This window comes from Aspergillus piperis (genome assembly GCF_003184755.1).
Source record: "Aspergillus piperis CBS 112811 unplaced genomic scaffold BO85scaffold_1, whole genome shotgun sequence".
NCBI classification, from domain to species: domain Eukaryota; kingdom Fungi; phylum Ascomycota; class Eurotiomycetes; order Eurotiales; family Aspergillaceae; genus Aspergillus; species Aspergillus piperis.
In genome coordinates this window covers 1,381,473-1,406,779 of record NW_020291591.1, presented here as the reverse complement: position 1 = coordinate 1,406,779, position 25,307 = coordinate 1,381,473, and the positions used below count along the sequence as shown (strand labels likewise).

At 50.2% G+C, this 25,307-nt stretch overlaps 9 protein-coding genes across 9 annotated transcripts; 5 read left to right on the top strand and 4 right to left on the bottom strand.

The window, feature by feature from the left end:
* Nucleotides 1-4,559: 4,559 nt before the first annotated feature.
* BO85DRAFT_494545 (uncharacterized protein) lies at nucleotides 4,560-5,928 on the top strand (the record flags this gene model as incomplete). Its single annotated transcript, XM_025663869.1, has 5 exons — nucleotides 4,560-4,695; nucleotides 4,816-5,036; nucleotides 5,066-5,218; nucleotides 5,283-5,675; nucleotides 5,731-5,928. 5 exons carry the CDS (start codon nucleotides 4,560-4,562, stop codon nucleotides 5,926-5,928), a joined length of 1,101 nt encoding a protein of 366 aa, XP_025520924.1.
* A 178-nt stretch (nucleotides 5,929-6,106) lies between these two features.
* BO85DRAFT_473636 (uncharacterized protein) lies at nucleotides 6,107-7,397 on the bottom strand (the record flags this gene model as incomplete). Its single annotated transcript, XM_025662631.1, has 4 exons — nucleotides 6,107-6,128; nucleotides 6,255-6,757; nucleotides 6,815-6,927; nucleotides 6,980-7,397. The coding sequence occupies 4 exons, from the start codon at nucleotides 7,395-7,397 to the stop codon at nucleotides 6,107-6,109; spliced, it is 1,056 nt and encodes a 351-aa protein (XP_025520923.1).
* A 1,146-nt stretch (nucleotides 7,398-8,543) lies between these two features.
* Nucleotides 8,544-10,076, top strand: BO85DRAFT_433557 (cation diffusion facilitator family transporter; the record flags this gene model as incomplete). Its single annotated transcript, XM_025658426.1, has 2 exons — nucleotides 8,544-9,384; nucleotides 9,451-10,076. The coding sequence occupies 2 exons, from the start codon at nucleotides 8,544-8,546 to the stop codon at nucleotides 10,074-10,076; spliced, it is 1,467 nt and encodes a 488-aa protein (XP_025520922.1).
* A 659-nt stretch (nucleotides 10,077-10,735) lies between these two features.
* On the top strand, nucleotides 10,736-13,005 carry BO85DRAFT_444329 (xylulokinase). Its single transcript, XM_025658994.1, has 2 exons — nucleotides 10,736-11,597; nucleotides 11,667-13,005. Exons 1-2 carry the CDS (start codon nucleotides 11,103-11,105, stop codon nucleotides 12,879-12,881), a joined length of 1,710 nt encoding a protein of 569 aa, XP_025520921.1. The 5' UTR covers nucleotides 10,736-11,102; the 3' UTR covers nucleotides 12,882-13,005.
* Nucleotides 13,006-13,490: 485 nt separating this feature from the next.
* On the top strand, nucleotides 13,491-16,919 carry BO85DRAFT_455049 (Ran GTPase-binding protein LOS1; the record flags this gene model as incomplete). The annotated part of the gene is made up of 4 exons (XM_025661364.1): nucleotides 13,491-13,502; nucleotides 13,737-16,335; nucleotides 16,383-16,837; nucleotides 16,893-16,919. 4 exons carry the CDS (start codon nucleotides 13,491-13,493, stop codon nucleotides 16,917-16,919), a joined length of 3,093 nt encoding a protein of 1,030 aa, XP_025520920.1.
* Nucleotides 16,920-17,531: 612 nt separating this feature from the next.
* BO85DRAFT_444327 (transaldolase family protein) lies at nucleotides 17,532-19,188 on the bottom strand. Its single transcript, XM_025658993.1, has 7 exons — nucleotides 19,010-19,188; nucleotides 18,914-18,957; nucleotides 18,724-18,852; nucleotides 18,544-18,652; nucleotides 18,221-18,452; nucleotides 17,792-18,134; nucleotides 17,532-17,704 (listed from the first exon to the last, which is right to left on the bottom strand). Exons 1-7 carry the CDS (start codon nucleotides 19,080-19,082, stop codon nucleotides 17,642-17,644), a joined length of 993 nt encoding a protein of 330 aa, XP_025520919.1. The 5' UTR covers nucleotides 19,083-19,188; the 3' UTR covers nucleotides 17,532-17,641.
* A 1,796-nt stretch (nucleotides 19,189-20,984) lies between these two features.
* Nucleotides 20,985-21,947, top strand: BO85DRAFT_444325 (succinate dehydrogenase cytochrome b560 subunit). Its single transcript, XM_025658992.1, has 3 exons — nucleotides 20,985-21,130; nucleotides 21,189-21,279; nucleotides 21,416-21,947. The coding sequence occupies exons 1-3, from the start codon at nucleotides 21,091-21,093 to the stop codon at nucleotides 21,849-21,851; spliced, it is 567 nt and encodes a 188-aa protein (XP_025520918.1). The 5' UTR covers nucleotides 20,985-21,090; the 3' UTR covers nucleotides 21,852-21,947.
* A 232-nt stretch (nucleotides 21,948-22,179) lies between these two features.
* Nucleotides 22,180-22,874, bottom strand: BO85DRAFT_444323 (uncharacterized protein). Its single transcript, XM_025658991.1, has 2 exons — nucleotides 22,492-22,874; nucleotides 22,180-22,429 (listed from the first exon to the last, which is right to left on the bottom strand). The coding sequence occupies exon 1, from the start codon at nucleotides 22,722-22,724 to the stop codon at nucleotides 22,548-22,550; it is 177 nt and encodes a 58-aa protein (XP_025520917.1). The 5' UTR covers nucleotides 22,725-22,874; the 3' UTR covers nucleotides 22,180-22,429; nucleotides 22,492-22,547.
* A 1,450-nt stretch (nucleotides 22,875-24,324) lies between these two features.
* Nucleotides 24,325-24,839, bottom strand: BO85DRAFT_14517 (uncharacterized protein). Its single transcript, XM_025654100.1, has one exon. The coding sequence runs from the start codon at nucleotides 24,705-24,707 to the stop codon at nucleotides 24,429-24,431; it is 279 nt and encodes a 92-aa protein (XP_025520916.1). The 5' UTR covers nucleotides 24,708-24,839; the 3' UTR covers nucleotides 24,325-24,428.
* Nucleotides 24,840-25,307: the final 468 nt, after the last annotated feature.

Sequence of the window (25,307 nt, the reverse complement as noted above, 5' to 3'; positions counted from 1 at the left end):
TGCGGATCTGTATAAGCCTATAGAAGCGAGACACTAGAATGAAAAGAAAATACCTGATCAAGCCGCAAGTCGTCATACTCTGTTTTATACTTCTTCAATTCCTGGAACTTGGCATCACCAAGCGTGTTCTGAAGGGCCCTCTGCAGACTTTCGACCTGGGCAAAGAGATTCTGTCGAAGAAGAGGTTAATAAATTGAATATGCGTTATGCTGTGAAGAAAAGTACCTGAAGAATTTTGTCTCTGCTATCTTCAACTGCCAGCACGGCTTCGTAGCGTCTTTTCACTTCTAGGAGGTCGATCATTATGACGACTTATGAACACGAAGTATATACCAAAGTATGTACACCGGAACTGAAGATTGTTCTTGAATGCTAAGATTGAACAGGCAGAGGAGCAGGTTCTGGGTCATGTCGATGGCTGGATATTTATATTGTATGGTTGGAGGCAGCAAGTAACTGGGGCCTATCAATGAAGCACCTTTCGAGGCCATGGTTTTCGGGAGACACCACGAATGTCGCGACTTGGAATCACCCCATGAAACATTGTTAGCCAATAAGTCCTGCGTGGTTACCCTGATATCAACGGATCAGCTGTGCTGAGATTCCAGCGTGTCGTGCTGGAAAAGTGCAGCGGTTAGTATACGCCATGGGTTGGACTTGGCCGACCCGACAGACGCCCAGTGTGATGAGCAATGACACTGCATGGAAGCTGCGCTAGAGAAGATAGCGTGAGAGGAGATGTGATATCAAGTGGTTGCCGCCATGGAGAGGGGAAGAGGGGAGAGACGCCAGAGAGACGAGGCACGCACAGCTGGCGCTAGATTGACGGGTTGGCATTGGCTGGCCCCGGCACCCTCATCCGCCATCACATCGAGGACCCAGACATGTTCCACCCGCTTGGAACCGCCTGCGTTTGTGATGTTGGAGTATTTACTGGCAACGGGAGATGTTGCGCTTTAGTCCCAAATCATAAGGTCTTGCTTCATTCTGTTGGTTTGGCGCGCAACATTGTCCGGAGTGTCAAAGGACGTGGCTCTGTTCCTTCCAGTCAATGTTTCCAACAGCAAATCTCATGATCGACAAATTTTAGAGTTATCTTCTGCCGTGTCCTAAAATCCATCTAAGGCCGAACATTGTTTCTAAAGATTGAAATGTCTTGGTGGTTGGGATAGATGATTATCGGAAGCTTGAAAGTGTCACGAGAGATAAGATACAATAGTAGTGATGACCACTCCGACAAGTGAGAAGCATGACTATCAGCCTCAGGCAGTTATACTTGTATTATACATTTTTCACTCTCAAATTGAACGTGTACGCAGCATGCGTGCTTATATAATTGTCCCTTACTGGCAACAGCACCTCTTTCTCCCTTCCGTTGATACTTAGCTGAAGACGAGAGGGAAATCATCGTGGAATCGGGACCTTTTACTCACGTCTTCTCATTCCCATAATTGATATCGAATCAACCAACCGCGAAGGTTTTTTCTGTTTAAAATTCTTTCCCCGTGAAGGTGTGGATCATGGGCGATGCTGTGCGCCCGGCTGATGATACATTCAATCATGTCCTCCAGGAAAGCTTTCGAACGTGGTCCTCCTATCTAGCTAGTGAGGATGAAGGTCATCCATTCCCACAGCACGCAATAGACTTGGGATCACTTGTCTGCCAGACCCCACCTTTCCTTGGTGGTAGCGCCGCTGCCTCTGACGAGAAGATCGCGTTCGCTTGCGAGGAGAAACAATCAACACAAGGGAAAGGTAGTCTTGTCGTTAACGCACAGTCAACGTGGAGAACCTCTACAGGCAAATGTGATCTACCGCCTAGGGTTCTCTCCAAACAAGCAACATATGATTCAGATTGATATCGGTGATGATGCTTGCGTGGAGGAAGTTTCCTGGTGGCGTGCGGTCTTGTGCTCTGACAGTTGCTGGGATGCGACCACCAAGTACAATGGCCATGAATATTTGTCGCCGTGGTCGCTGTCTGCCACTGGCGCTGGATTGATAGTAACCACCAAGGGCTTCCTGAATACTAGGGCAGACCCACCAGATTCATGGACCGCTCTTGAATATCTACGACGCTTCTGTGTACACCATCGTCTTTACGCCCAGTGCTCAGTCGCCCTTGCCGGGGTACCTTATATCCCATTCATGAGGGGAAGAACAATCGCACTCCCTTTCCCTAAAGAAAGTTCCCGACTGAAGTCAAAAGAGGGTGATGGCGGGTCCACTGTTCCCATTCAGGAACTCCTCAAAGAGCACGGCCAATTGCTTGCCAAGTACATGACATTGAGTTCCAATGTATGGGGTCTACGCTCGATACTGTGCAGCACCTTCTTCAATAAAGATATCGAGTGTAACCTTGTGAGTGCATGGCTGAACCCAGCCTTCGCAATTCTCGATTCAATATCTTCGAAGAGCAATTCAAAGGCCGCGTTTCTGATAAATCGGCAACCTCGAATCGGTATTCTCTGGCTCGGTGCCCTTCTCACAGACTTGGCAAAATCTATCTTGCGCGACGTACGAGCAGGCATGACGGCTGTGGATCTTCCTGCGTCTGCCTGGACCGAAACAAGTCAGCCTTTCTTGACCTCAGAAATAGAATCCATCGATGGCGATTATATACATCGCGATGATGAGTGTCGGTTACTCTTCATTACAGCCTTTGAAGGTCACGATCGACCTCCAATCTGGCCCTGGAAGCCCTTTGGGGCTACCCATCTCAGCGAAACAGAGTTATCAGTCTTTGAACATGCTTGGTGTACCGGGCATTACCTGGAATACGACTCTTGGGAATGGATTTTGACGGACAATCGTTCAATAAGAAACACAAGAGAACAAACTAGCCAGCCGACAGACAAAAAATCGCAATACCTCCATAACAGAGACTCTCCGGTTCTTGAAGACTATACATATAACTTCTTCTCACAGTCGCTTTCCGAAGGCGCCACACGTGGTATATTCAAATGGTTGAGATCGACAGGTTACCCTAGCAGCGAAAGACCTATGTATCAGCTTTCCTGGTTCGATATGGAAGGTACTGATGACGAGGAGGCTCCAGACGATGAGGAATCGGACGTAGAGATGCAGAATAGTTCGAGAAAAACACATGTTCAACGCTGGCTTGAGGAGCTTGAATAGCGCTACTGAATGCTCAAACCGTGAGTTCAATGCATTCAAGGAAACCATCTGGGCCGCCAGCTGGGTGGTCGTGGCATTTGGCACAGATGGCGTATACCCCTGAATCGCCGTGATCGCCAGTTTGGCAGATTTTCCACATTTTGAGACATTTCACTTCTCTGCATTTGTGACTGCGGTGCTTGTTGTTCCAGTGATTCTGACAGGCATGTATCTTCTCCAGCTTTCAAAGATAAAATCAAAGACCAAATCGAGGGACGTTGCACGGTCCACATCATATCAGTTGTCCACACAAGATGTAATGACGTGAAGGTCAAGTCAAGCTTTCGCACCTCAGTGACCAGATGAGCGAACTGAGACTCTGGGTTACGAGGCACAATCGAGTGGTATGTGCCCTAGGGACTGATGCGGATGCCAGTGCGATTACCACCAATAGCATCAGCAACAGCGACAGTGAGTTCCAGCGCGCAAGTTGATATTATACCACTCTATCGAGCATTGTAACTGAATATTGGATTTACTAAATGCAAGATGCTTATATACCACCCTTGTACGTCGGCCCGATTTCAATTATGCAAAGCAACAACATGTAGATTCCTGATCAGCAAGGTTGGAATATTATACTATAATATCTTAGTGGAGTGTATTCACTACTACTGTGTTGGTCACACATCAGTAGACTTTTATTGCTGCTCTACTCTACTTAGCAGTAGTACGTACTGTTTCGCAAGACTTTATTTATAGCTTGACCTTCATACTAGCTTCAGTGCCACTATCTACTCAACTGTAAAGCTCATTTTAACAACTCAAATACCTTATGTCGGTTTTCGTGGCTTTCTCGTGTTGCTTGCTCTGCTCTGGCTGGCTGGGTGAGGCAGACTGGTCGAAGGATTTTACAATAGGTAAACTTTACTCTTCTCCGGGCTTGTCAGTGTTAACCAATCCCATCTAATGTGCCATGAGGATGGCAAGCTTTACCTTGGTCATCTGTATTACAATGATTCCGAGGATTACCAAGACATAATTTTCGATGAAGATGAAGATCAACCGGAAAGAACTGGAGTGTTTCCTTGCCCTTCCTACACATCGACGGATTGCTTCCTCATTCATTCCTCCTGCTATCATGTTCTGCTTGAGCAAACTGCATCGCCGATAGAAGTTGAACATTTATTTCGATTGTGCCAGACCTTACAGCCAGATAGAGAAAGAAATTTTGGGGACCACGCACAAATGAAGCTGCGTAGTATGACATATCCTACAGCGGATATTTCGAACCGTGCTGATATCACTTCCCAGGTTGCCTCGATCCACATGCTGCTATTATACCCTCTGATCTTGCAACATGTTGCACTGGGCCGTACATGGAGACAGACTCTGCTCGCTGTGATTCACAATTGCTTGAACTTCCCCTTGAAATTTTGACCATGATCCTAGATTACCTTCCACCGACGGATCTGATTCGGCTGTTTTGCGCCAGCAAGATTGCGCTGGATTATGGTGCTTCATTCATGCGCCGAGAACCAAGGCAATTCTATCGATGTCTTCCCACTGCTGACGAAGGTGCATCCTTGCGCAGATTGCTACTTGTCCTTTCTTCGGGATTTCTGGAATCCCACAGTGCAGGGCTCGATCTGAGATGGGAGGTAGTATCTAGACAAACAGAGGTAAGCAAGTACATAGGCAACCTGGCTATGAATTCGACGTCGCCGACCGTGGATGTATGCGCCCCGACAAAATCGAATAATGATGCCTACGGATTCAGTGATTCCTTCGCAATCTTGCTAATTGATCTTCAAGCCATCACGGTCTATGGAGTTAGAATGGACGGCCGTATTTATGTTTGCGGACTTGATCTTCGGACAAGAAGCACTCATCAACGCATTGGTACCCATTCCGAGTTAGTCTCTCAGATCTATTCTATCCAGGATAGGTTGACGTTATCTGTTTTTTGTTGGACGCTGTCGGAATCAGAAGTCTGAAGTTCGGTCGTTCAGAGTGGAGTTTCGGGGATCCAAAAAGAGATCAATGCTGGGAAGGACTTAGTATAAGGAGAGGGGAAGGGAGGCTTAGAATTGTGCGAGACGTATGTGTTTCTTACCAAGACTCAACTCCACCTGCTGGTTAACAAGAATAACAAAATGATCCAGGCACTCAAATTCAGACATATCGGGTGGTGCTCCGACACTACCATTTCCTTTCCAGAAACTCTTTTGATGCAGAAAAGCCATGCATTCTGGAAAGGTCATATTGATGAGACTCATTACGTTGCAGGAGAGCCTCAAGATGAGAAAGATATGGTGTCGAATGTTGGGAACTTCACTGTCGAGGCTTTGTGGTTAACAGAGAATCTATCGGGAGTCACGTTCTATAGTGCGTTAGGTGGTATACAAGGTATCGCCATACACTACTCGTCAGGAGGGATAAGCACCGTTGGTCAGACCGGTGACTATGGTAAGTATTTCCCGATACACGGACCAGATGAGATTTTTGCGGAGATCGTTGTTCGTGTGCGTCCAGAGTCCGAGTTTCCCTTGCTTAAAGTAAGTAGATCTACTTATGCTCCCTGATTTTTCTTCATCAGCTCATTATGACTAGCTCAAGGCCATCTGGGACCAGCAATGGGCCGGCTTCTATCAAGAATCAGGGGAGGTTTATAGCAGCCTAAGTCTCAAACCACCGAAAAACTGTTATATCAAGGGTTTCTACTTTCGAATTGGAAGCCTGTGGATTCGATCTATTGGGATGATTTACGGTGATCTAGAAGAAGGAAGTGATTTACAGGCTGAAGCATGAAGATTCTGAGCCTGACAGAGCTCTGCAAGCGTTTCCGCCAACAGGCATGAACAGTCATAAATTTTCCTTCTCATCTTGACAAAAGAATCTCTTTCGTCCATTGTAAATTTAATAATGTGTCAAAAACTCTATCAATGTTTTGGGGATTTTCCAGAGGTGTACTCAGATCATTGTTCAGTCACTTGTTCAAGCCGGAATCACTACAATTATGCGATAATATGCTATCATAACTGCAATCCATCCCACATTATTCATATCATAACACCGAACCAGAGCAATCCTTCATATCTAACCCCCCCCCCCCACGACTCTCCAGTTCCTCATACAGTTCCTTCGTCCTGTCAAATCCATCATCCAGCGCACCCTTCCCCAACTTATCGTCGTGGTTAATAAACCGCCCTACCCGTTCCATCATGAATTCCCTGTACCGTGCCGCACTACACAAATGCGTATGCCAGACTAGATCTATATCCAACGTTGGAACGAGCATAACGCCGGGATGGAGACGAAACAACTCGACGAAGTTGTTGTAGCGTTTTCGAGCAGTCTCTAGTATGTCTGCGGCATCAGGATAAGAAATCCATAGACAGTCGTGCATCTGGTCGATGAACTTCATTTGGCGGAGGACGTTGTGTAGAAGGGCATTGTTTTCTTGGGGGATTGATGGATGTTTTTCTTGGTTCGGTATGTCTGGTGTGGACTGGGTTTCGCTAATGGTGTCTGTGAGACTGACAAGAGGGTCTGCTGTTATGCTTGCTGTAGATTCGAGCCATTGTTTGTTTGGGCTGGGGAGGGTATATGACCAGTTGTTTGGGTTGATGCAGTCGTGCTACCATGTAATAGTTGATTAGTATGCGATGTATATCAATCCATGGTGCAAACCTACTATAACAACCCATGGGAAAGGCATTTCCTGAATTCGATCAAGCTGACGGCTTGTACAGAATTCCTTGTAATCGGATGGATTGAGCAGGAATGCGTGCCAAACCATAAGTATGTCTGACGACTTCAGTCACTGACTAAGTCCATACAGCTATACAGTGAAACTTACCAGCAGGCGGAAGTATAAGCGTTTCATTGTTTCCATCACGCTCAAGCTGCTTCTCCGCAGCACGGATCCAGACCTGAAATCTCTCAACAGCAAGCGACACGAACCGATGCCACTTTTCCGTCCTCTTCGTTTCTCTACGATGTTTCGATATCCATAATCGGCTCGAATCGAGACGGTATACGCGGACTAACTCCTTCGACTGGATGATCTGGATACGCAGGTTACGGAATACTTCGAGCAGTTCGAGATGGACGGCACATTCCCCGATCGTTGGGAGGTCTACGTTGCCTCTTTGAGTATCATTTGATGCGATACCTAAGGTCTTGAATAAGTCTGGATGAGGGACTGAGGTATTTTGGGTAGTTTCTTTGAAGGGACGGCGCAGGAACATGGAGAAACGTCGCTGGCGATAGGCCATCGTGCTAACAAGATCTGCAGTGTCATATATTGAGTTGTCCTGAAGATGGACTTGTTTTCGTCTCTGGTTCGGTCTATATATCTGCTCTTCTGACAGCCTTGTCTTCTACGAAGGCTACTTGACATCAGCCTGTAAGGCTGAGCAAAGCTTAACGGTGAATGATGGCTCTGATGACTATCGAGTCACGAGAATCGTGTCCAGTCAGAGGATATCATCAAAGGACTGGTTTGCAGGCAGTGCAATGGCAGCCTTCCCATTTGCGAATAATCAAGACTCAGCATACAGCTCGTGTTCAAGATCTGGTCCAAGCCAGCCTAAAACCAACTGGTGTGGTCTATCCGAGCCATCATAAAGTTGGCAGTGGACTTAATTGGTCTACTTTGTGAGCTAATATTTTGATACGCTGAACCTCTTCTAGTGGAATACTACGGACTATTAAGCTTAACAAGCACGCAATCTAACTGTCCGGCAAGTCAGCGTCCGTTGCGGAGCTTCTGATAAAGATTGATCCCCGCCAAGACGCCGCTTCTCCTTCGTTCGGCACTAGAATTCCGCCAACCGACTATCTATGGATGCCTCAAACGCAGATATTTGTCTCCGGTTCGAAGAGGGGCTCTGGATCATGACAAGCATCCGGTGACGCAGCTGGAGGAGTTGCCAAGCAGAGATTGCGTTGCTTCTTAGGGGTAAAGAGGGAAGGGATCGGCGGAGAGAGCGAAAAGGTCACGGAGGGAGACAGCGCTCTAGATCGGACAGAAAGGTCCAGCATTATCGAGATTGCATTACCTGGGAGGTTATTGGTCTCGTGTGTGCAGTTCGTCTGTCAGCGAGAATGGCAGGGTTCTGCTAATCATAGCCGCCGGAATTGGGGGAAGATTGTTATCGAGAAAGCGATCAGTGGATCAACTCCGGGGCCGAAATCGTCAGCGCATGTCGGCATCGCCTCAGCCGGAGATTCGACCGACAAGCCATGACGGAGTGACTCGCAATGACAATCAGGCTTTCCGGCTACTCCTCTTCTCTTCAAACAATCCACTGCACCACCATGGAGCTGCTGTTTCAGTCCGGGCTCCTCTCCGTGTATTTGCAACCCAAAATAATATAATTGCAGCCAGAACCTGGTCCATTAGACAAGCCACTACGAGGATGCTGACGCAGCCCTTGTGGTGCAGGGCCCATCCTCCGCTATCACGGCCGGCCTGTGCCTTTGGGAGACGATCCGGCATTGTTCTTCTCCCCAGGGCTCTTCAGCTGCGAGTCTCGTCCTCGTCCTCGCTCTCGCGTCTGCGCCATAAGAACCCTAGTGTCTCCTCCTCTCATTCTCCGGTTGTCTCCTCCTCCAATGCTTTGCTCTGTCCCGTCACACGTCCGACTCTAGTCCCTTCCATCGCCGCAGCCACCTCCGCTACCTCCGTTACCCTACCTCCAATGACCACCCAATCCAGAGACCACGGTGGCCATCATGGCCACCACCACCACCACCATCACCATCACGGAAACGTCTACCTTACTTCTACCGATAAACATGATGCTGGTGTGCGAATTACTCGACTTGGCCTGGTCGCTAACCTCGCCATGGCCATCGGGAAGTTCATCGGCGGCTACGTGTTCCATTCCCAAGCTCTCATCGCCGACGCCTACCACGCCCTTACCGATCTAGTTTCCGATTTCCTGACATTAGGCACGGTCGCCTGGTCGCTCAAGCCGCCGAGCGAGCGATTCCCTAATGGTTACGGCAAGATCGAAAGCATCGGAGCATTAGGGGTTAGCGGGCTGTTGCTTTGCGGAGGTGTGTTTATGGGCCTCAATTCCGGCCAGGTTCTGCTGGATCAGTTCTACCCCCAGGCTGCGGAAGCGATCGCGCATGTAGGCGCCCTGGGACACGGTCACTCGCATAGCCACGGCGTTGAGGCAATGGGCCCGAGCATTCATGCCGCATGGCTTGCTGCGGGGTCCATCGTGGTGAAGGAGTGGTTATATCATGCTAGTGAGTACCTTGAAGAACCCCTGCCCTAACACCAACTGCGATGCTGACGGCCCTTTTCCCCGACAGCGATGAAAGTTGCTACGGAACGCAAATCCTCGGTACTAGCCTCCAACGCCATCCACCACCGCATCGACTCCCTGACCAGTATCGTCGCTCTCTTTACGATTGGCGGCACCTATCTCTTCCAAGACGCATCCTGGCTGGACCCTGTGGGTGGACTGTTGATTTCGCTGATGGTCATCAAGGCTGGATGGGGAAACACTAAGACGTCGCTGCTGGAGCTCGCTGATACGAACGTTGACGACGACATCAAGGAATCAGTACAGAAAGCCGCGGCTAAGATGCTGGCGAAATTGGAAGGTGGCGATGCCATCAAGGTCCGTGATGTGCAGGGCATGAAGTCCGGACAGAACTATCTGATGGATGTCGAGATCGCTGTGCCAGGCGCGTGGTCTGTCAGCCGAACCCGGCAGGTCGAGGAGTCCATCCGCACTGCGGTCGGTGAAGGCGTGCGTGGAGTCAAGCGTCTCAAAGTTCGGTTTATTCCCTTGGAGCACGAGGAGCTGACTTTCACGGAGGAATTCATCCCTGCGGATGTCACTTCTCGTGCGCGTCCTGAGCCAGAGGATGGCGAGGAGGATGAGCATGACCATGACCATGAACATGACCATGAACCCCGCAAAACCCGCTGAGGGTCAGGTTCTGTCCCTATGAATAGCATGGGTTGGCAATATCAGATCTGTCCGCTCCATGTGTCAGTCGTTCACTAGCGTTCTGCACCCCCAATTCGATGATACCCGAGGATGGATAGTGGGGGGACATCCAACATCCCGTCTGCTGCCGTGGAGTACTAGCCAGTTGGATAGAATAGAAGGTTGATAGGCGATCCCAGGTGGAAGTAGAGAGGGAGACAAGGAGTGGACTTTTGAAATCAAAATAGAAGGGATTGTATTATCTATGATAACTGTGTATCTATTCGGTCGGGATGAATGTATCAGAACGCACTGAACTCGATCCCATGAGGCGATCCGCGGGATCTTCACTTTAGCCGCAGGCCCTAGCCAGTTGGTCGTAGTCCAGCACTAGTCTAACTTTTCCTGTAAAGGATCCTAGAAAAAAAGTCTGCAGAAGGGACTTTTGGACTGACCCTGAGGATCTAGACCCACGATGGTGGTCATTCAGCACAATCACTTGAGTCCAAAGTGGCCTCCCTTCCTCTTACTAGTAATTAACCGGGTAAATTCCCGGCGGCGGTGGGGGGTCGCAGGTTAAATCAATATCTTCTTATCGTGAACCCCACGCGTACCAAAAAGCACAAGAAGAATGAGAATCACTCAGTAAGCAGCGCCCACGTCGGTAAAAAGGACGAGGTCGGGCACGATCAGTCATGGGATCTGCTCTCTGGCACGCCGACATGCCAATTGCCTTCCTGTTGGTCGGATTTTGCCGACCAGCTGCCAGGCTGGCGGGAGCTCAAGGGATAAATCATCCATCGGTGTGTTGACTTCATTGCGTCTGCAATTGTTCTCTTTTCCACTCCTCTCTTCTTTCATTAGCTTCACGTAAAATCATACTTGCTTCCTAGAATTTGATTCTTTTGAATTCTTCCATTTCAATTGAGACCTCTCCACTCTATCTTATCTCTTCTTCCCTCCCTTCCGTGGAATTGCCATCCCACTTCCACCCATACGTCATCATCCCCCCGGGCCGCACTCACCATGCAAGGCCCTCTATACATCGGCTTCGACCTCTCTACCCAACAACTCAAGGGTCTCGTCGTCAATTCCGACCTCAAGGTCGTCTTTGTCTCCAAATTTGACTTCGACGCCGACTCCCGCGGCTTTCCCATCAAAAAGGGTGTTCTCACCAACGAAGCCGAACATGAGGTCTTTGCCCCCGTAGCCCTGTGGCTGCAGGCCCTGGATGGCGTCCTAGACGGGCTGCGTAAACAAGGCTTGGACTTCAGCCAGATCAAGGGCATCAGTGGCGCGGGACAGCAACACGGAAGTGTATACTGGGGAGAAAATGCGGAGAAGCTGTTGAAGGAGTTGGATGCAAGCAAGACGCTTGAGGAGCAGTTGGACGGGGCGTTCTCGCACCCGTTCAGTCCTAACTGGCAGGACTCGAGCACTCAGAAGGAGTGTGATGAGTTTGATGCCGCTCTGGGTGGCCAGAGTGAGCTGGCCTTGGCCACGGGAAGCAAGGCACACCATGTGAGTATTCACCCCCGCAATAGTCTACATGAGTGTAGAGGGGTTTTGGCAATTGCTAATTATAAGTAGAGATTCACAGGTCCGCAGATTATGCGTTTCCAGAGGAAATACCCTGATGTGTACAAGAAGACGTCGCGGATCTCGCTGGTATCCTCGTTCATTGCGTCCCTTTTCTTGGGTCACATTGCACCGATGGACATCTCCGATGTCTGCGGCATGAACCTTTGGAACATCAAGAAGGGTGCCTATGATGAGAAGCTTCTACAGCTCTGCGCCGGCTCATCGGGCGTTGATGACCTGAAACGCAAGCTGGGCGAGGTTTTCGAAGATGGAGGCATCCATCTCGGCCCAATTGATCGGTACTACGTGGAACGCTACGGCTTCAGCCCCGACTGTACGATCATTCCCGCCACTGGTGACAACCCTGCCACCATCCTTGCTCTGCCCCTACGAGCCTCCGATGCTATGGTATCTCTGGGCACTTCGACCACCTTCCTCATGTCCACGCCTAGCTATAAGCCTGACCCGGCCACTCACTTCTTCAATCACCCCACCACTGCGGGTCTGTACATGTTCATGCTTTGTTATAAGAACGGTGGACTGGCCCGCGAGTTGGTCCGGGATGCAGTTAACGAAAAGCTGGGCGAGAAGCCGTCTACTTCATGGGCCAACTTCGACAAGATTACACTGGAGACCCCGCCCATGGGCCAAAAGGCTGACTCCGACCCAATGAAGCTGGGTCTGTTTTTCCCTCGTCCAGAGATTGTGCCAAACCTGCGCTCGGGTCAGTGGCGCTTCGATTACAACCCTAACGACGGCAGCCTGCAGCCCTCGAATGGCGGCTGGGATACTCTTGATGAGGCTCGCGCCATTGTCGAGAGCCAGATGCTGTCATTGCGTCTGCGGTCTCGTGGCCTGACTCAGAGCCCTGGTGAGGGCATCCCCGCGCAACCACGTCGGGTGTACTTGGTTGGCGGTGGATCGAAGAACAAGGCCATTGCTAAAGTTGCTGGAGAGATCTTGGGTGGTAGTGAGGGAGTGTATAAGCTGGAGATTGGCGACAACGCCTGTGCGCTGGGTGCGGCGTATAAGGCGGTCTGGGCCATGGAGCGAGCTGAGGGGCAGACTTTCGAAGACTTGATTGGAAAACGGTGGCATGAAGAGGAGTTCATTGAAAAGATCGCGGATGGTTACCAGCCTGGAGTGTTTGAGCGCTACGGCCAGGCTGTAGAGGGCTTTGAGAAAATGGAGAACGAGGTGCTGCGCCAGGAAGGGAAGCACTGAGCGCGGGGATGCAGCTGAGTGGGATATGGACCACTTAAACTAATAATGGTAGAGTGATTTTGCAATGTAATGCAATGGTATCGAGCGATCAGTAAATTAAGGCATATAGTTGGGTAGACATAAGGGTAACTATATCTTGACAATATGCCTGAATGATCAGGCAGCAACGGCACGCCGCCCGTTGCCGTTTTGGGGCGGAACAGCGGCCACACAAACTCAGGCACGAAAGATTTCTTTCGTCGTTTTCTTTTTTGTTTCCTTCCGGCGGCACGTCATCGGCACGAGAGCAATCACTGTTTTCTTGAAAATCACAGTCCACAAGCCCCCATTTGCTGACGAGCTATTGTACAACTCGTCCGGTGAGCAGAATTTGCGGTTTCTCGCTTCCCCAGGTGACTGGGTCTGACGCCGAAGAAAGAATCCACTTGCTCCAACGCACTAGTGATGGCTCAATAGGCTGGCCTCTGCGACTAGTTCTGTTCTGCTATGACTCTCCGCCGCCATCTGCATTTTGACCGAACAACCACCTCCATCGTTCCTTGATCCCTCCCCCTCACCCTCATTGCTTTCCGAGTCCTGCGACTCTGAAGGCAGCCCGGCTGGTCGAAGATGGAAGAGCAGGTAAGCTGCAGTCCCTAGTCTATACATTGACCCTCTTTTGGTCTTTGTCTTCTTTCACCTTTGCTCGCTTTTTTTCTTTTTCTGTTCAGCCCACACCCCACCACCGATCTCTCTTCCCCTCCATCCTACCCCCTCCCCTCCCCTTTCTTATATCCCCTCTCCCCCCTCTCATATTTCCCCTCATTCCCATGTCTCCCCCTCCGTCGACCTCTCGTTGACCCTCCTCCCGTGTAGGTACTAAATGCCATTGAAATCGCCGGGAACCCAACCTCCGACCAAACTCTTAAGGCTCAGGCCTTCGACTACCTGAACCAACTCCGCACCGACCCCTCCGGATGGCAGGTCTGCCTTACCCTTTTCACTAAGACTCCGCAATACTCCGAAATCATACGGCATGTAGCGTTGGAAGTGGTCAACAGTGCGGCCCAGGCGGGTTTCATTGACCCCCAGGCGTTGGGCTATGTCCGGGACGGCCTGATGGCCTATCTCCGCCAGGTGTACGGTCAGGATAACGTTACCCCCGATCCGACCAGTATCCAAAACAAGATCGCCCAGACCATCACCTTCCTCTTCTCAGCTCTCTACGGCAATGGCTGGGAGACTTTCTTCGACGACCTCCTCAGCCTCACATACAAGAGTTCGGCCAGCACGAGCCACGACAACCCGCTCGGCGTTGTCTTCTACCTGCGTGTCATCAATGCGATCCATGAGGAAATTGGTGACGTGCTTGTGTCTCGGTCCCGCCCCGAGCAGGACAAGGCCAACCTGCTCAAGGATTTGATTCGCTCGCGCGACATGCAGAAAATCGCCAACTCGTGGCAGCAGATCTTGTCCGAATGGCGGGACGGAAATGATACGATCGTCGAGATGTCCCTGAGGGCGGTCGGCAGCTGGGTCAGCTGGATCGATATCGGTCTTGTGGTGAACCAGACCATGCTGGACCTTTTGTTCCAGCAGCTCGGTCGAGCGCAGAAGGCGGAGCTCCGAGAAGGAGAAGAGAAGGTGCGCGATGCGGCGGTTGACGTCTTCACGGAAATTATCGGCAAGAAGATGAAGCCAGAAGATAAAATGGACATGATTCTTTTCCTCAATCTCGACACTATTGTTACTCAGCTCTCGAACAGCCCCCCTCTTCATGATAACAGGTTTACCTTCAAGTACGATACTGACCTGGCGGAAACGGTGGCCAAGTTGGTCAACATTACCGTCATTGATATCGTACGGGCTTTGGAGCAGGACACTGTCACGGCCGAATGCAATGCCAAAGCCACCGGTCTGCTGCAGGCCTTCCTGCCGCATATCCTGAGATACTTCTCCGATGAATACGATGAAGTCTGCTCGACTGTGATCCCCTGCGTGAGCGACCTCTTGTCCTATCTGCGCAAGATCGCCAAGGTCAACCCTGCCCTGGCCGAACAACATTCATCCATCCTGCTTCCCATTCTGAAAGCCATCATCGCCAAGATGCGCTACGATGAGACCTCATCCTGGGGTGACGAAGACGATCAGACAGACGAGGCGGAATTTCAAGAACTTCGGAAACGCCTGGGCGTGCTGCAGCAGATCGTCGCAAGCGTCAACGAGCAGCTCTGCATGGAGGCTGTCTCGGAGGTCGTGGGAAACACATTCGAGAGCTTGCGTCAATCGGGAGCTCAGCTCGACTGGCGGGACTTGGACCTGGCTCTCCACGAGATGTTCCTGTTCGGCGAGGTTGCCGTCAGGGCAGGCAGCTTGTACAACAAGGGAGTCCCTAACAACGCGGCCGCGGAGAGGTTGGTCGGTATGATGTTGAAGATGGTCGAGTCAGACATCCGGTCTTTCACCCACCCAGCCACCCAGTTGCAGTACATGGAGATTTGTGTTCGCTACAGCTCCTTCTTCCAGTATCACACCCATCTGATTCCGACCGTGCTGGAGAGCTTCCTCCAACTTGTTCATCACCCGGTCAAGAAGGTGAAGACACGGTCATGGTACCTTTTCCAGCGCTTGGTGAAGCAACTCAGAACCCATGTTGGAAATGTGGCGCAGACCGTCGTCGAGGCGTTGGGCGACTTGCTCGTGATCAACGCTGAGTTGCCGACTGAAGGCTCGGATGGAGATGAGATGTCCTCAGAGGACCACGAGGGGTCGGCCGATGCTGTCTTTAACAGCCAGCTGTACCTGTTCGAGGCCGTGGGCATCATCTGCTCCACCCCGACTGTTCCCGCTGACAAGCAGGTCCTCTACGCACAGTCTGTGTTGAACCCCGTCTTCATGGATATGGAGAAGAACTTGGCCCCGGCTAAGGCCAATGATGAGCGGGCTTTGCTGCAGATACACCACGATATCATGGCACTGGGTACGCTTGCCAGAGGCTTCTCCGACTGGATGCCGGGAACCAGCTCCCCCGCTTCGTTGCCTGCACCTGAAGTCTCGGAGGCGTTCATGCAGGTCTCCGAGGCTACTCTCGTCGCGCTGGAGTCGCTAAAGACATCCTTCAATGTCAGAACAGCTGCTCGGTTTGCATTCTCGCGCCTTATTGGCGTTCTGGGATCCCGCATCCTGCCCCAGCTGCCGCGGTGGATTGACGGTCTGCTCACACAGACGTCCTCTCGTGATGAGATGGCTCTGTTCCTGCGACTGCTGGATCAAGTCATCTTCGGTTTCAAGGCGGAGATCTACTCTATCCTAGATGCGCTGTTGACCCCATTCCTGCAGCGGGTGTTCTCTGGCATTGCAGACGCCCCGACCGGCACTGATGACGAGGTCCAGCTGGCCGAGCTGAAGCGGGAATACCTCAACTTCCTGCTGGCGGTCCTGAACAACGAGCTTGGGGCCGTTATTATTAGCGAGCGTAAGTTTGATTGATTTTGATACTATAATCGAAACTAACGACACTAGGGAACCAACCCATGTTCGAAACGGTCATCGGTACTATCGAGCATTTCGCCAAGGACATTGAGGACTTCACTACTGCTAAGATGGCGTTCTCGGTCTTGTCGAAGATGGGCAGCTCTTGGGGCGGGCCCGACATTGCGCCGGAGGGTGCGAATGGCGCGGCAGCCCAGCAACAAGCACTGCCAGGATTTGGTCAGTTCATGATCACCCGACTGTCGCCTCTGTGCTGGGCGCTGCCCGCAACCCCGTCCTTCAACTCGAAGGATGCACAGGCCAAGCAGGTCCTCGCCGAAGCAGGAGGTCTGCAGCGCACGATATACGCCAAGACAGGAATGGAGTACCTCCAGTACTTGCGGGATCGCGAGTTGCCAGGAATGGGAATGGGAGCGGACTTGGTGGAGGAGTTTGTGGGAGCATTGGGCCGGCTGGACATGAAGGGATTCCGGCAGTTCTTCCCGGTATGTGATTCTAACCATATACTCAACGCACTAAACTTGCTGACGTCCTCGACAGTCCTTTATCCAGCGATTGAGCGCATGATGTTGTGGTCTTTTTATCTCATCTTAACATTTTCATTTGTTTTACCCATCCGATCATTTGTTTCAGTCCTAGATTCCCCCACGGTTTGGTTTGATGACTGATGTTCTCATGTGACCATTTACAAAACATTCACCCACACACACACTGAAGCTCTTATCGCCGACACCCACACACACATAACTCCTGTCCTCTATCTCACTATTCATATGTCCATCTGTCTGCTTTCCATTCTGCTTGAAACTATTTGTATGCGGCCTTTGTCTGTTTCGGAATTAAGGATGATTAAAAAAAAAAGGTATATAGTGTTTCTTTTTCCTCTTCTTGCCCCTTTTCCTATATCCAATTTGGCATGGCATTTTATATTGCATGAGCAGGCGTTTTCAGACCCAGACTCCCAAGTCCGTTTGCGTGCCTGTATGCTGCTTTGCTTTGCTTGCTCTCCATTGCTTTTTTTGAGGGTGGGTTGCTGGTTGGTTGGTTGGTGGGCTGGCTAGATCGTTATTAAGTACCTAGAAAGTTGGTTCGATTGATTTGGTTGGTTAAAAAGCGGGTGAGGGGGTGGTGTGGTGGAAGTAGGTAGGTAGATAGGTAGGTAGAAGAGAACAAAGGTTATTGGGATAGATAGATGTATGTTTGGTCTGATTGATTGTAGAGTATCCTATCAACCTATCTCAATGGTATACATAGCTAGGAGATAGTAGTATCTCACTGCCACCTCTTATTCAATTCAAGCCCTTGAATACCTGAACCAACTTATCCTGCATATCACAGAAAATATTCACAGCCTAGACAGTGAGTAGTACAACCCCATTAGCATCAACATCATCAACAACCCAACCAAACCAAACAATGAAAAATATGACCAAACTCACCTGAGTCAACTTCTCCTCACTCAACCCATTCGCATCCCTCGTAAACGCAATCCGATACCCCGCCTCATCACCCACATACGACACTTCCTTCCCAGGCACAGCCCCCTCCACCACAGCAGGAGACTCAAACAACGATTCTACCGGTACTTTCCCCTCCAACAACGGCTTCGCCAACTCCTCCAACAACCCAGGAGCAATCGTAATATGCTGCACGCCCGCCAAGGCGAAGATCTCGTTCGTGGACGTCAAACTAGCGGGTAATACCTGTGTTTGGGATCCGATGGAGGCGTAGTATTTCTGGACTAGGGCGCTGAAGTGTAGGAGGGGGGAGGGGTCTTTGAAGCTGTAAGTTTTTACTTAGTACTACTGAATATAAGTTGTGTGGGTTTATGGGGGGAGTGGGGGGTTAATAGGGAGGGTGATATCTACCCCGGCTCAAAATGCACTCGCAGTTGGTTCACGTATGGTGCTATGTACGTGCATCCTACTTCTGCTGCTAGGATGGCTTGAGGCATGGTGAAGAGGGTGGTGGCGAGGGTTCGTACCCCGGCTTGTTCGAGGACTTGGCATGCTTTGAGACCTTCCCAGGTGCTGGGGATTTTGATGCAGATGCGGGATTGGGGGTGGGTGGGGGATAGGTGGTGGGTTAGTTTGACTATGCCTGTTTTATTGGTTTGGGGGGGTGGGGTTAGTGGTGGTTCAGTTGTTCTGTTGTGTGTATGTAGAGGGGATGGATGGATGGATGGACGTACGGAGGGCGTTGACGATGGTCTTTTCGGTGGAGTAGGAATAGTAGGGGTTGGTTTGGATGTGGATGTGACCGGTTATGTGGGGAGCGATTCTTAGGGAGAGGGATATCATCTAGGTCAAGTTATATATAGTCGTTGTGGTGAGTTGATGGTGTCGGGAGGGAGAAGGGAAGGTGTACGCACTGCTATCTCGATGGCGAGTTCTTCGATGGTTAGACCGGGGTATTCGTGGATGAGAGCTTTGGCTTTGGTGAGAGAGGATTGGAGAAGCTCGGCATGTTCGGGCTTGGTGAGTTCGTTGTACGCTATTGCCTGTGGTGATGTTAGCTGGGTGGTAACGATACGGAAAGTAGAATGGGTTGTAGGTGTATACCTGGTTGGAGGTGCAGTCGTGGAAAGGACCAAGGGTTTTGGCAACTGTGCTTGTATGTTAGTAGATGATAAGAGGTGCATGGAACTAAGTACGTGCCTTGCTCGTCCATGGTGTCGCAGTCGACAATGGAGCGAGAGCGGATGTAGTCGAGTCCAGTTTGGATAGTCATGGTGGTCGCTGTACTGATGGTGGATTATGGACTGGTGATTCGGATGATGAAGGTATGATATCTTGGTATTGGAGAGTTGAAATGATCTATTGGAATACGAAGTAGATGGGTTGAGCATGGAGGAGAGGAGGGGAAGATCAGATAAGCATGCCTCGTAAACCTCCCCTCATGCCATGTCCTATATTTAGCCTAAATAGTAATATCTTTATACTATTGATTCCATGGACGCTTTCGGGCCGAGAGTCTCTTTTCTCCGACCTTCTTGGTCGGAGGGTTGGTCGGGAGAGAATACCGATGTCTACGGAGCATGTCCGTAGGATGCATCACTGACTAGCCTCCTGTCATGTTGAGTAAGGCGAGGTTAAGCTCCGGGATAGACATATTGATCGACAGTTGTCAGCCAAGTGCCATGGAAGGTACACAGGTAATGAGTTTAAGGTGTAGTCCAGCACTACATGATTTGCGAGCATATCGATCGCCAGGAGTACTTGCAATTTGGTGGTGGTCGGCTGTAGCTTACTGTCTGTAGATATACTAGTTGACAACCGTAGGAGCACAACTCGCAATTCTTCTTGTCCATACAACACCCCAATAGTTCCTAGAGCATGAGATCTTGATGACCAATATCGTTAATGCCCCGAACAATGGCCTGCATTGCAATGTAGAGTTGTAGACTAGTTGTGGTTATCAGAGTTTAGTGTGCCACGATCACTAGTATTGCTGCGGGAGTCTCCCCGCACTTGCCCCGGCTTTAAGAAGACTTCTTGCATGCTACTTGGGGTTTAGTTATGGATAGTGTCTGGAAGTCCAGTTTAATGAGACGAGCATCGACTATGACTATGGGGAGAAGGCTCGTACGAGTACAATGAGATCAACTGCTATCATGTTGATGCAGATCCAAAAAATAGTACCTCTTCTTTGCAGTATGATTCATTTCCCCAGTAGTTGATATATATAGACACCTCTAGTAGCTACTACCGGTGTGTACATCAGGCCCCGTTGTGAAGACATTTGATAGGTTTCACAGGTTAGTACTAGTAGCGCTGTCATTATTTCAATCATGGGACTGAGAATTTCTGTATATTGAACGAAGTAATGAAATTTGCGGATTGCTGTGATGAGCTTATAGATAGGCCTGCTGAGCACCCTATGGCCTTCAAGTAATTATTGACTGGCCTTCTCTCGCTTATCAAATGAGCTTTCACACTAATTGCAGGGCTTTCGTTTGGCAAGCCTTATTCTGCACTCGCACCACACCGCAATTATGTTTGGATGTCTGCATTGGAAACAGAGGGTAAAGGTTTAACTTGCCAAAGCATCGCTGCGAATATCGAGCCGAGACGGCAGCAGCAGTCACTGAACAAGCAGTGTAGTAGCAGGAGTATCGAACCCCGTCGTCTAAGCGGAAGATTTCCCAAATCTCAGCGACAGCTACGATGCTTGCTCTACACGAGGCCTAAAATGCTATTTTTACGCGAATTCTTAGCGAATCCTAGAATCATGTAACCCTGATATGAAACCCTTCCATCTCATAGGATAGAGAAGAATGGGCGATTAACGACGGGACAGCTCCTTCTCAGGTATCTCATATGACCTCGGCGGTCACGACAGAATGCCGAACCAGTGAGGCCCTGCTAAGCACGTCGACATCATCCCGAATGGTAGACAACGTGGGCGGAGACCCTTGGGAGAGAAGAAAAAGAAGAGGAAGAGAAAGCGACGGGAGAAACACACAAAAGTCGAAAAGCCGGAACTAGCGGGCGGTGAGGAGATGGAAGATGGATCTTCCGAGTGGTAATGCAGGGCTGCTCATTGGCTGATTTCGGGGCATCGGGTGAAGTCCCGTGACTGGGAGGTGAACCCGAGGTTGTCCGTCCCGTGATTCCGAAGCGTTACGAGCGAGTCGGCAGTTCGAGGCTACTTTCTTCTTGGACGACTACGACGACGACGGTCAGCTTCGTGTGCCCGATTCAGCCTCTCACCATTTCTTGAGGTTATCAATTTCATCATGCTCTCTCAGAAGGTTGCTCAGCAATCGCTGCGGCGGCGTACGTACCTACTTCATCCTCTTCAGCTAATCGCGCGACACTGACCTCAATGTTGCAGTTGCCGTCCAGCAGCCCTACGCCCTGCGTTGGTCTTTGATGAACTCGGTCTCTCCGGCTGCTGTTGCTCTCGGAAGAGCCGTTCAGACTAGGTGAGCTACTATGCGTGATTGGGATACTTAGATGCGACTTTCGACTTGGGAGGGGTTTCGCGATATCGAATTCGACGTCATGAAGCGAATGTCGCCAAGTGGAGGCGGAACATGGATTGCTAACGTTGTCATGCAGACACGCTGCTACCTCCTCCAACTCCTCCGACCCTACCAAGCTCCTCGCCCAGCAGCGTCTCAACCGCCCCGTCTCTCCCCACCTTAGCATCTACCGTCCCCAGATCACATGGATCGGCAGTAGTATCCACCGTATCACCGGTATTGCGCTGTCCGGAAGTCTCTACCTCTATGCCTCTGCCTACCTCGCCTCTCCCATGCTCGGTTGGGACCTGGGCTCTGCCTCCGCTGCCGCCGCTTTCGCCGCTCTCCCTGTTGTCGCCAAGGTTGCCCTGAAGACTACCATGGCCCTGCCTTTCACCTACCACTGCATGAACGGAGTGCGCCACCTGATTTGGGATACTGGTGCTGGTCTTACCAACCCCCAGGTCATCAAGTCCGGCTGGACTGTGGTTGGTCTGAGTACTCTTAGCGCTCTCATTCTTGCTTTCCTGTGAACTATTGTGACATACCTCTGATTCCTGTTGTGTTTTAAAATTGTTTTCGTGCAATATATTTTATACCAGTCAATTGACGACTGTTTTTGGATTAAACTTTACATTTTTCACCGCAAACTCTGAGCTTCGTCTCACTGTCCTAGCCGTGAAATTTGTCGGCATGTAGGGGATATTTGAAACACAGACTAATGCCTTAGCCGTGACCCCCTACAACCGCCTGGAGGGGAAGGCGGAGCGATGGCCTTGATTCCACGGAAGGTACTTGTCGATAGGTATGTCCTAAAGCCACGAGCTTGGAGATCTACGCAATTTTAGGTCATGACTGTTATGGCTTCCATGCAGAAACTGGCCGTGTCATTGTCTAGTGTGCATTCTACTCCGTGAACTCCTCAAATCAAAGGACAAAAATAAAAGCAACCCGCCACGCCTCTATGTCCGTTTCCCCCATGACTTTGGCTTGAGAGCCTGGCAGTTGACATGTCTCAAGGATATTCTCCCTTTCTTGCCTTCGCACTTTAATGATGTCAAGGTTTTGATTCAATGGTGCACTGCAAATTTCATTCCCCTCCCATCACGTTCTATTGCAGATTTGTCAGAACGTATTCAGCATCGCGGGGAAGGTTGTTGCTTATAAACTTACCTTCTCTACTAGTTTGCGCTGTCTTTCGAAAAGAACCAGTCTTGAACAATCGATGATCATGCAGGGCTCGGGGGCGGATTAGGAGGTATAGGGCCCGGCGAGGGTGGATCATGCACCGAAAAGGGAATTGGTGCGACATCCTCGCAGCTACTCCAGATTGGCTGAGGAATGTCCTCAAGTATGAAATCGAAATGGGCGCGATACATGACGCAATATCTTCGTTCAGTAAACATGGAGGTCAATTGACAAGACAATCTTAGCAGTGGCTGTTCTGATAAAGGTATAAGATGGTGCAGTTGTGTGACTCTAAGTATGAAGGATTTGGTGATATGCCGCAAGATCAATGAAGGAGCAGATGACAACGGGGTAGAATATGAGCTGTTTCTCTTGGTGTGAGTTGGCTAACATCCCGCATTAAATACTAGCCCCAGAACCCAGCACTGGGTCCGAAGGATGCCTCTGAGTTGTACACCGCCATACCGATCAACGTTCTACCAACAGTGAGTAACCGCGTGGATATGACACTTCCGATGGTCTAACGGTGATCTTCATGGCTATCGCCGGATCTCGATGGGATTTTTGCCGTTTCTGCAAGGGCCCGACGGATGTTTGGTGGTATGTCATGTTAAACAGCGTACGCTACGTTGTATGTTTCGACCAATTGCTCCATATTTTGCCTTCTTGAGCACGAACTGACGAATTCTAGTGCGTAGCGTGATCTCACAGAAGACATATTTCTTGCTGGTTACCCGACGGCTGGAGACTCCAGGCTGCAATCCCCGAGCGTACGGAAGACTAAAACTTCACGGTCCACTACATTCGATAACGGATGCAGGACTTCTATGCCCGGACTTTCATGATATACTGTGCCCCACTAAATTGTTAAACGGGAGCTGCCACCCGCCGAATCTCATCACCGCGATCCTCTGTTGGGTAATCTTATCCGTCATCGTCTACAGTGTTTATTCATTGCCGCTCTGATTCCAAGTACCTTGGGAGATCACGGATGGTTGTTTGATATTGCACCGTGAAAACCAAGCAGCATTATCTGCTGATATCCGAGACCACGGATACTATTGTTTGGTGCAAATGATCAAACGCGGAGGCCATCCGTCCAAGCAGATTTACTAACACACTGGACTACTCAGCTGATAAAGACAGTGTACTGAGAACGAACAGGACCTAAGTGCCGATATTGTGCAGTTTACATGTATCGCCTGCCCCTCGATCATTCCTACTTTGCCCTCGTTCCCCATTAGCCATTCTGGGTACTCCTAGCCAATCCATCTTGAACGATAGCCGGGGCTGGCGAGCTCAAAAGATCCTTAAACGAGCGGTCAACAAATGAAATGGAGTGGTAGCCAGCAAAGATACGGAAGAGTCCAGGTTATGGAAGTGGAATACAAGGCACACTGCAGTAAGCACGTGGACTAATTTCTGAGCCTTGTGCCACTCCAAGAATGTTGAAGATTCAGGAAAGCGGGGGAGTAGCCCTGTTTGTTGCAGGGACTGCATTGGACTGCCTCCCCGCGGCAAGCAGTGCGTCGAATCGGATGCGCAACGTATTTCTGCCGACGACCGCAAAGCGACGCACTGAGGCACAGTGCATTGCCTTAGTAACTGGCGTCTTGCCGCAATTGACACGTACTATCCTTGCACAATGCCACTCTAGACACAATAGAAGGCTTGTGGTTAAACGCAGCAACAGGCTAGGTCCCTCAAAAGAGTGAGCATAAGGGTCTGAACCACCTTATTCGGAAAGATTCGAGAGCAAAGGGTTCCTCAACCCCATTTCGCATGAAGAAAGAACTGCTGTGTTTGTTCTAATTCCAGCCCTAATCCCATGCGAAGAGCACAGGATAAGGCATGGAAGGTACATGGCCGGCTTGCGATGACCCTCACTACCAAGTTCCAGAGGTGTGATCCGTACCTCAATCTTATTCCATCTTATATTCACATGCCACTATGGTACTGAAGCAATATGAGATGGTCACCATCTGTCCTGATTTCGCTAATACAGTCTCATTCTTCAACACTGCGGTGCCGACTGGGCTCATGGAACAACTGCCGAATGAAGCATGAGCTGATTCTACGCTCAGACATACCACAGTTTTGAGCGACATGATGCACATAATAATCGGGGAATGGCGGGACACGAGTGCTACAACAATTGCACATAAGTACCATCGGCCGGGTCTCCAGTGCTTGCATGTCATACATGCTGACAAGGATATGAAGGGAAACTAGTTGCCGCTCAACTTTGCGGTGTAGAATCCCGCGCCGCAGGTTATGGCCAGGTACCTACAGATCAGCGGCTCCTTTCTGAATAGAAGCATTATGGAAACTGTTAGTCATTTAGTACTTTTCTGGCTGGTTCCCGCGAGCTGTACAACGGGAGCCCAGACGGCAAATATGCTTTAGGCTGGCGCGCTTCCCGTGAGGCACGGCCTGTCCTCCAACAGTCTTGCTCACTTGGTACTATGGTGCATCCTTGCCTTTTTGCCTTACAGTGCATACTGTTGCTCTTGGGGAAGTCAATGCGGGAGTCAAGTTTGGCAGTTGGTGGCATATATGGATTCCGTGTCTCCTTGCAACATTCGTCACCGACAACTGATAGTTGGTCTCAAACAATATATACAGTAGTTGCATGGGCCTCTCGTACAACAATTAGCCTACACATTACCACCAATTCCTTGAAGTTTTGTGAAGCGATGCTCTTGTTCTAGATCCATACGGCTAAGGTGTTGATGGCTCGAGCGCACCGGATAGATTGGGGATAGGCTCCGAGTAGTAACTGGTAGGCAAAGGTACTGATC

Bases quoted from the DNA above. Each gene is read 5' to 3' on its own strand.
- BO85DRAFT_444329 (XM_025658994.1), top strand. From the start codon at position 11,103: ATGCAAGGCCCTCTATACATCGGCTTCGACCTCTCTACCCAACAACTC. The intron at 11,598-11,666 runs GTGAGTATTCAC...AATTATAAGTAG, and splicing joins CGGGAAGCAAGGCACACCAT to AGATTCACAGGTCCGCAGAT.
- BO85DRAFT_14517 (XM_025654100.1), bottom strand. From the start codon at position 24,707: ATGACATGCAAGCACTGGAGACCCGGCCGATGGTACTTATGTGCAATT.
- BO85DRAFT_444327 (XM_025658993.1), bottom strand. From the start codon at position 19,082: ATGACTATCCAAACTGGACTCGACTACATCCGCTCTCGCTCCATTGTC. The intron at 18,958-19,009 runs GCACGTACTTAG...ATACAAGCACAG, and splicing joins CGACACCATGGACGAGCAAG to TTGCCAAAACCCTTGGTCCT. The intron at 17,705-17,791 runs GTGAGTTTGGTC...CTCACTGTCTAG, and splicing joins GTGAGGAGAAGTTGACTCAG to GCTGTGAATATTTTCTGTGA.
- BO85DRAFT_444325 (XM_025658992.1), top strand. From the start codon at position 21,091: ATGCTCTCTCAGAAGGTTGCTCAGCAATCGCTGCGGCGGC. The intron at 21,131-21,188 runs GTACGTACCTAC...TCAATGTTGCAG, and splicing joins TCAGCAATCGCTGCGGCGGC to TTGCCGTCCAGCAGCCCTAC. The intron at 21,280-21,415 runs GTGAGCTACTAT...GTTGTCATGCAG, and splicing joins GGAAGAGCCGTTCAGACTAG to ACACGCTGCTACCTCCTCCA.
- BO85DRAFT_444323 (XM_025658991.1), bottom strand. From the start codon at position 22,724: ATGTTTACTGAACGAAGATATTGCGTCATGTATCGCGCCCATTTCGAT.